Source organism: Capsicum annuum, chromosome 8, assembly GCF_002878395.1.
Source record: "Capsicum annuum cultivar UCD-10X-F1 chromosome 8, UCD10Xv1.1, whole genome shotgun sequence".
Lineage (NCBI taxonomy): Eukaryota > Viridiplantae > Streptophyta > Magnoliopsida > Solanales > Solanaceae > Capsicum > Capsicum annuum.
In genome coordinates, this window is record NC_061118.1 from 144,651,112 (window position 1) to 144,659,652 (window position 8,541).

Sequence of the window (8,541 nt, forward strand, 5' to 3'; positions counted from 1 at the left end):
CCCGCCCTCTCCTCATCCCCCGCCCCCACCACGGCCCCACGCCCCAATCCCCTCGGACATGACCCTATCCACCCATTACCGCCCACAGCCACAACTACACGAAAGTATAGGAAAATATACAGATATACACGGTGGTAGTATCAAAGCAGCAGCAAGGAAATACAAGGCTCACACAAATTCAAAGGAATACTCCCGAGACAAAACTATACTCAATTAGGGGGCAAACGATACTCAATTGGGTTATTGGGTTAGGGCGCCAATAACCCAATCCAAAGCAGTGGAAGAAACGACCACAGCAACAACAGACAACAGACAATGTCCACAAATCCCACGCAAGTCAAGGTACAGGGGCTACTACTAGCATAATACTAAGAATGGAATATGAAATAATGAAATAAAATGAAATATGAAATAATGAAAATAACAAAGGTTAGAAGTCACCGGATTACGCTTGGAGCTGCGGCTGCTGGAGACGGAGCGGCGGGTGGCAGCTGGAGACCGGGCGGCGGCTGGCTGAAGTCCGAGGTGGGGGGGGAGGGCTGGTGTACCCCGCGGGGGGGGGGACGGACAGGACAGGGAAGGGGGGGGGGGTATGCGCAGCGGGGGGGGGGGGGGGAGCGCGGCTTGGAACCGGCGGTCGGTGGCGGGGAGCGGCGCCGGGGGTCGGGGCCGGCGGTCGGGTCGGGTCAGCGCCGAAGGTCAGCGACGGCGCCGGGGACCGGGGACCGGCGCGCGCGCGAGAGAGAGAGAGCCGTTAGAGAGAGAGAGCCGTTAGGGCGGCGCCGGAGGTCGGGCCGGCGCCGACGGTCGGCGACGGCGACGGGGGCCGGTGACCGGTGCGAGCGAGAGAGAGGGTAGGGAGGAAGAGAGAGAGAGCCGTTTGGATTAAGGGAATTGATATGGAATTATTGTGAGAGAATGAGTTTTTTTCCCCAATTCTTCTGTCATAAAGAAAACACGAGAAGTTGGAAGTTAACCTTTTCTTTTTTATTTCAATTCAAAACATTCATAGCTGCCATCTTATGAAGTCGTTGTGACGTGATGAATTAACGAAATTTAAGTTTAGGCCTTGACATGACACATAATTATTGTTTTCTTTAGCACGGTTTAATTGAGAATAAAAGGTCATTGTTGCTTGGCACACTAAAGCCTCAAATGATTTTGACAACTCTACATTATTAATGCGAGGGATAACAACATTATGAGGATTTATTGATTACATATTTTCCTACTAGCGGTGTGTTATTCCATTTTTGTTGAGTGCTTTTATGTGTTCTGTTTGTTTGTTGGTTATGCTCTTATTTGTCCTGAGCTGGGGGTCTATCGGAAACATCCTCTCTACTTTGTCTGAGGTAGTGGTATGGACTGCGTACAGTTTACCCTTCCCAGACCCCACTTTGTGGGAATACACTGGTATGTTGTTATTGTTGTTTTCCTGAGACCTGAAAATTAGAAGCTGCATAAAGCTTTTTTGTTCTGTTTGTGGTTACTTCTTTTTGTATCCTTGGTTAGGTGATGCTAACAGTGAGTTTTGACAGGACATACCGAAATAAGGTTGCTACTGCAAATTTTGTACCCTGGCCAATAGAAATAAGGTTTTGTGAACCTAATAATGCCACTAATCAGACCAAGTCTCCTCCAAGGTTAGTCGTGCTTTCAGCCATTAATATCCCTTCTGGGGTAGCAACTGTTATTAACCAAACTGTTCACGGTTCATTTTAGCTTGTATATAATAGTATCCTCATCATGTTTGCATCATCTCTTTCCTCCACAGTTTGAAATATTGGTTCAGAGCAAAAGGAAAACTTTCAGATGACCAGGCTTTACATAGGTAAGCTATCAGTTCTTTCATCGAATTAGCTGAGATCATAACTAAAAGGAGCAAAGCAGGCTGTTTAGCAGTCTATCTAATCTCAGCAAGAGACTCTCATGAGTAGATTTGTTATTGAGCTAGAGACAAAGTTCTAAGGACACTTGGGGTACACAAATGAACACAAGTTTGTTATCTGCACTTCTTTGGGTATCCTCCCACTTGGGACCATGTATAGTTAATATTAGCGCTTCAAAATTGTATGTTTTTCATCAAATCATGTTTCTCCCTTGTAGGTGAATATTTACCATCCAAAGGGAACATAAAAGAATTAAAATCAGGAACATGTAATTTCCTAAAATACAGAAGTTTTACATTTATGCCGAATGAAGCCATATTGCAGTCTCCATCTTCTAATGCAATATTTATGCTGGTGCAGATGTGTTGCAGCATATACATCAGATCTGATCTTTCTTACTGTCAGTCTGAATCCTCATCGAAAGAAGGATCTCAGCGTAACTTCTGTTAGTCTGGATCATTCGTGAGTTCCAACCACTTTTTGACCATTTGTTTTTTCTTTAGTGTGCCAGTTTTATTTTTATGGGGAATATGTCAATGTTTGGCTGAGCAGCTTATATGGATGAACTGAGACACATGCCATTCTAGAATAGCTTAAATTCTTCAGTGAAATGGTGTTCCCAACTTTTACACATCAGGCTTTCATAATTCCTTTTTGCCCCTCAAAAAGTGAAAGTCTATAATACCACCCCACCACTTGGGAAATGTTTAATTACATACAGAGATAACTTTGGTACATCTTATATTTCACGTCTTCTCTTTTTTAAACCATTTTCCTTCTTTGGGCACATTAGTCCGATTTAAGAAGCTCATACTTGTATCATATATGAGAAATCTATAGTTATTAGCTAAAAGGGTGATGAACAGTCACATTTAATCAGAAAAGACATTAAATCAGGTGAGAATAGATAAACCAAATAGGCCCAAAAAAACACCATGCATCACTATGACATCACCCTACGCACAAATGCACCAGTTTTTGAAGAATAAGAGAGCACGAACGGTCATATGAGTATGCAACAACAATAAGAATACCTGGTCCCAAGTTGTTTGAGGTTAGCTATATGAATCCAAACTATGTCGCTCTATCTAGAACCATATCAATCCAATATTTAAACATTTAGGAACAGATATCAATGTGACTATAAAGAAACTAACATGATGACGCCTCGAGTAAAAAAAAACTAAATGGTCAAAGGAATTAAACAGAAAATAATTTGCCAATAGCCAATTCTTTGAGGAATTTTAAATTGTGTTGTAACAAGGTGCATGTCAGGAGAGAGGTGGAGGAAATGAAACCACCACATTCACTTCACTATTTACTAGAGCTTTCTAGAGATGTTCGAAATGCCCACCCACCACCAGAACTGCAATTCTTCAAATGAACCAAGGTGATGGTGGAATGGAAGTTGTAATAGCCAAATCATTTATAACAAACAAATTGATAAGCCTAACACAAGCAGCAAAAGAAATAATGTGATTGTTGAACTGGGTGAGCTATCTCATCAAAAATTGTAACTGTTAGAGAGGAGGGAACCGGACGCATAAAAAATAGCAGCACCAGTTGTCAGAGATGTAAATGGTACTTGAACTGTGTTAGAGAGAAGATTGGCGCCTAAACTGCCTTGAAGGAAGCAGGGGCACTAGTTGCAGGTGAGAGGTGCAGTATCAGGCACTAAAAGTTGGAAGTAAACCAAGAAAATATTAGCTTGGTGGGTCGCACATGTTGGCCACTATGGCCTCCAGTAGCAGAAGCCATGTGAAATCATATAGGCTCTTATGCCATGTGAATATAGAAAAAAGAAACTTTTCATTGACATACCAGTGTACAAGATGTGATCCTTATATATAGGTTTTAGGGTATATATAGTATGGTTGGTATTCAATCCCAATGCTAATAAGTAAGTCCCTTACAATTAAATGTAGAATATCCTGCCCCCAAGGGTGTGGCCTAGTGGTCAATGAAGTGGGTTGAGAACCTAAGGTCTCAGGTTCAAATTCATCCCAGCCGAGGCAAAGAACACTAGGCGATTCTTCCATTTATCCTAGCCTTGGTGGATCGAATTAGTTGATATCCGTTGCTGGTTCGCAAAAGCTGGGCTAGGCACCACAATTTTATATATATATATATATATATATATATATATATATCCCAAGGGATAATATTTTATAAGATTCTTCTTTCAAGTATAATGAATTTATAAATTTATGAATCTAGACCCATAGTCACTTGATATACTTTTTTTATTTACTAGTAAGGTGTAATTCTATAAAATTATCACAGCATAAAAGGGACACTGATACGAACCATTGAGTAACACAAAAATAATTCTCACAGTTTATATAGGAAACTAATAAAGTCGACCAAGGCCTCCACATTGTAACAATCATGAACATGTTCTATGCTGATCCAAAAAGTAAGGAAATACTATTAAACGTAAGCCTAGATACATTCTCCTTCTTGTCTTAAATAATTCTTGTGTTTCTTTGTCTCCATGTTGTCACAATTGTTGCTATTATCGCATTCCAAACTCTTGAATATTCACTTGATATTCTAACATTACTATAATACTATTTGCCTATGCATGCCTTCATCTGTTGACTCTTCCGACCATGAACTATGGTCTCTTGCAGAAATTGCCACTGGACCTCTGATGGTTAGTGGCATTATACAGGGTGGGGAACCCCTCAATCTGTAGTCCTTGCAAACTTTTACGAGCCTGCCCTACCTGTCTTATGTCTGCCCATACCACACCCATGTGGGTATGATCACTGCCTTTGGTAGGGAAAATAAGTAGAAAGGTCGAAGAACAACATAAGGTGACAGTGGAGGATGGTGGAGTGATGTTGGTAATGGAAGTCCAAAACTAGGTTTCTTTTTTTATTAAGGGATAAATATACCCTCGAACTATGATAAATGGTACGTATATATTCTTCGTCATACTTTGGGTACACATTTGCCCATGCCGTTAATGAAATGGTATGTATATGCCCCTCACACTAACGGTAGGGGCATATATGTACCCAAAGTTTGACGGAGGGTATACACGTACCATTTATCATAATTCAGGGGTATATTTTTCCCTTTTTCGTTTAAATTTTCTTATTCCAAATAATTAACCCTAACCTACTACCGACCCAATAAACCCATCGAATTCGATTTCAACCAACTTGATCCAACCTTTATTTTTTGTTTCAAATCCGATACCACCTTTGTTTTTCTCTTAAACACGAATATCAATCAAATTGCAGTAAATCTCAATCAAATTTCGGTTCGATGGAGACGTTGGCTATGTGGTGTTGACCGGTAATGGGTAGTGTTTTTTCCAACAAAATTTTGCTAAAAATTGAAACGTGAGGGTTCAATTTGTTTGGTGTTGTTTTTGAGTGTTATGGGTTAATGTGTTTTTTTTTTCAAAAAATTGATAGTAATGAGTGTTACTGTATTGTGTGTGCATATCGTTCTAGGTGTAGAAAAAACGTGTATGTTAGATAGGCGTTTCTTGGGTTTTAATTGATATCGGGTGGGGTAGTTGGTTTATTGGGTCGATTAGTAGGTTTGGGTTGATTATTTGAAATAAAAAAATTAAAATGAAAAAGGAAAAAATATACCCTCAAACAATGATGATGAATGGTACGTCCCTCCGTCATACTTTGGGTACATATCTGCCCCTACCATTAGTGTGAGGGGCATATATGTACCGTTCATTAACGGTACGGGCATATATGAACCCAAAGTATGACGGAGGGTATATACATACCATTTATCATAGTTCGAGGATATATTTGTACCTTTTCCAAAGAAAAAAAAAGATTGTGGACTTGGGGTAAGGAATTTGAAAATGCATGATAAAAGTTTACTTTTTAGATGGCTCTGGAGATATAGCAAGGAAAGTGATGAGTTTTGGCAGCAAATTTGGATGCTATATATGGTGCAAAGGTAGGGTGGAAACAAATTCCTCCACAACTGAAAAACAGTGGGGGAATCTGGAGGATGATTAGTGATGGGTGGGATGAATTTCTACAGTTCACTAGATTGGAGGTGGGAAATGGTAGGAGGATATTAAATTTTGGATGGACACTTGGTGTGGAAATGACAGTTTCAAAAGCAGATTTCCCGTCTTGTTCAATTGTGCTTTGAATAAAGAAGGTTGTATTGCAGAATTTAATTCTGCAACCGGATGGAATATTACTTTTAGAATAAATTTGAATGATTGGGAAATATAAAGTTTTTGTCAACTACTTCAACAACTGAATCCATATTCAATAGAATACGACAGAGCAGACTGGCTAGTTTGGTTAACAGTAGGGGATAAGGTGTTCTCAGACAATAACTGCTACAGAATGTTATTGCAACAGGTTAGTCAAGGAATTCCTAACTAGCCATGGAAGATGATCTGGAAAACCAAAGCACCTAAGAAAGCTACTTGTTTTGGCTGGCTAGCAGCTGAGATGCGTGCCAAACACAAACAAGTTACAAAGGAGAGTTTTTTTGATGTGCAGCAGATGCTTTTTCTGCAATTTAGAGGAAGAAAAGTTGAACATCTTTTCTTGCATTGCAGATTTTCTCGACAGCGTTGATGTTTTCTGTAGCATAATGGGCATATCATTGGTGTTACCAGAGAAAATTAGTAGTTTGTTGGAAGTGTGGTAATCACAGGAGGTTAAAAAGAGCTTAAAGACAACATGGAGAACTATTCTTAATTGCATAATGTGGACCTTATGGCTGGAAAGGAATAATGCATGCTTTGACGGGAAGAAGTTACAGATTTCTTGAGTTAAAAATAAATGCATTAAAAATCTGTACTTTTGGTGTTATAGCAGCACTTTAGGTGTGATGGATAAGTGTGTGGACTTTTTGACTTGCTAGGAGATAATATGTAGTATTGGTTTATAGAGTTTGCTGCTAAGTCGGTACCTTTTGCTGTACCATCTTGGACTCTTTAAATAGAATCTTTACTTATAAAAAAAAAACTAACTTTTACTTCTACTGGTGGGGGAGTTGCTGGAAGTCATTGAGGGGCATTGAAGTGGTGATGAGCCATTCAGAATGTGTTAACCGGTTCCAGATGGTCTCAGTTGGACCTCTTTTTGCTAATTACAACTTGCTGTAAGCAATAGTCTGTTATAGGATGGCAAAGTAATGTCTCCAAATTAGTAATTTTTGTGTTATTGACATGAAAGATCTGCAAATCAGAACTTGACAGATTCTGATAGGTCTTTGATGAGTTCTCCCCATAACCTGCTGGTCGCATGAAGTTACATGTGGAATTTAAAGTTCATAATAGAGTTCAGGATTGATATCTTACTTGAATCATGGATGTCCTTTATCAGTAGTTAAAGGCAGACATCTGACATTCAAGTTTAGTTATATTTTCACTTTTGTTTCCATGTCCCAGGATGTGGTTCCACAGACCTTTGAGAGCTGATGATTGGATATTGTTTGTGGTAAGAACGAAAAGTTAAAGTACATATAATGTTTCTTTAAGAACCATCATCCCTTTATAGTGGTTTCCATTACTTGCAGCATTTGTTCTGACTTTTTATCATTGTATAGATACACAGTCCTGCTGCTCATAATGCTCGTGGCTTTGTGTGGGGCCAAATGTTTAATAGGAAGGGAGAGGTAAAGAGCTAGATCTAAGTGTTAATGTGTGAGCTGCCAAAGCGTTTTTATATTCTTGCTTTGTTATTGTGCTTATTTTTAATGCTTTCTGATCTCCAGCTCGTAGTGTCATTGACTCAAGAGGGCTTATTGAGGCCAGGCAGAAGAGTGTTCCTACCAAAGCTATAATCCACGCCAGGTCGAATGAAAAAAGAGGACTAGTTGCTGTAGGTTCATTAATAGTAAACTGCAGAACAACTCAAACAAGTCCTGTAGGGGCAGCCGATGAGAATAAAGATAGCTGCTTAACTTGTGGACGAGTTCAGATATGACTATCTAGGTTTTACTATTATACAGTAACTACCACGCCATTGTCTCTGTACGTCTCACCTCACCGTTATATAGTATCAACCCCGCCAAAAGAGGCATTGAAATTGTTACATTGATCTACCTACGATTGTTAAAAGTTGTTGTTTGTTAACAAGTTTCATCTTCTGCGTTCGCTATTAGAATAAACACTGTTGCAAACAAGGCTTTGATTTCAAAATGCCATTGGTTAAATTTCTTTAGTTCCCTCTTTGTTTCGGAAATGTTTTCCACTGCAATTTCATCCATGATGTGCTCACTAGATTGTGTTTATGGACTATTCAGAATTGAGCTCTCATCTATTTGCCTTGTACGTTTATAACTAACTAAATTAAACTAATCGGAAGACAAATTAAGTTATCTACTTTGTATTGTCAAATAAGAATTAAGTTATTGTCGACTTGAATTAGATGTATTTGTTTACCATTTCAAAGCGATAAAACTTTCTACTGAGCCTTATTCATCGATTCACATTTTTTCAACCTTTTGCATTGCATGCAATGATTTCTGAGGGATACAATTTTAATTCATAATCAGTCAGTTTTATTGAGAAAGATTATTTCTTTATAGAATCATCCTTCGATAATGAACTTACAAAATATGAATCTGTTTATCAAAGAGACTCATCATTCATGATCCCTATTTTTCAATAATTTTCTTAATAAACGAATATATATAATTT

At 38.9% G+C, this 8,541-nt stretch overlaps 1 protein-coding gene across 2 annotated transcripts in view; it reads left to right on the top strand.

Moving 5' to 3' along the window:
• Positions 1-8,062, top strand: part of LOC107839179 (acyl-CoA hydrolase 2) — a 21,159-nt gene extending 13,097 nt beyond the window's left edge. Inside the window, exons 12-17 of one of the 2 annotated variants that reach the window (XM_016682563.2) lie at positions 1,539-1,643; positions 1,775-1,831; positions 2,250-2,351; positions 7,288-7,336; positions 7,446-7,514; positions 7,614-8,062. In XM_016682563.2, the coding sequence (XP_016538049.2) occupies positions 1,539-1,643; positions 1,775-1,831; positions 2,250-2,351; positions 7,288-7,336; positions 7,446-7,514; positions 7,614-7,682 (451 nt within the window). In that variant the 3' untranslated portion in view covers positions 7,683-8,062. Of the gene's footprint in view, positions 1-1,538; positions 1,644-1,774; positions 1,832-2,106; positions 2,158-2,249; positions 2,352-7,287; positions 7,337-7,445; positions 7,515-7,613 lie in introns of those variants that run through there. The other variant, XR_007043524.1, reaches the window with a different exon arrangement.
• Positions 8,063-8,541: the final 479 nt, after the last annotated feature.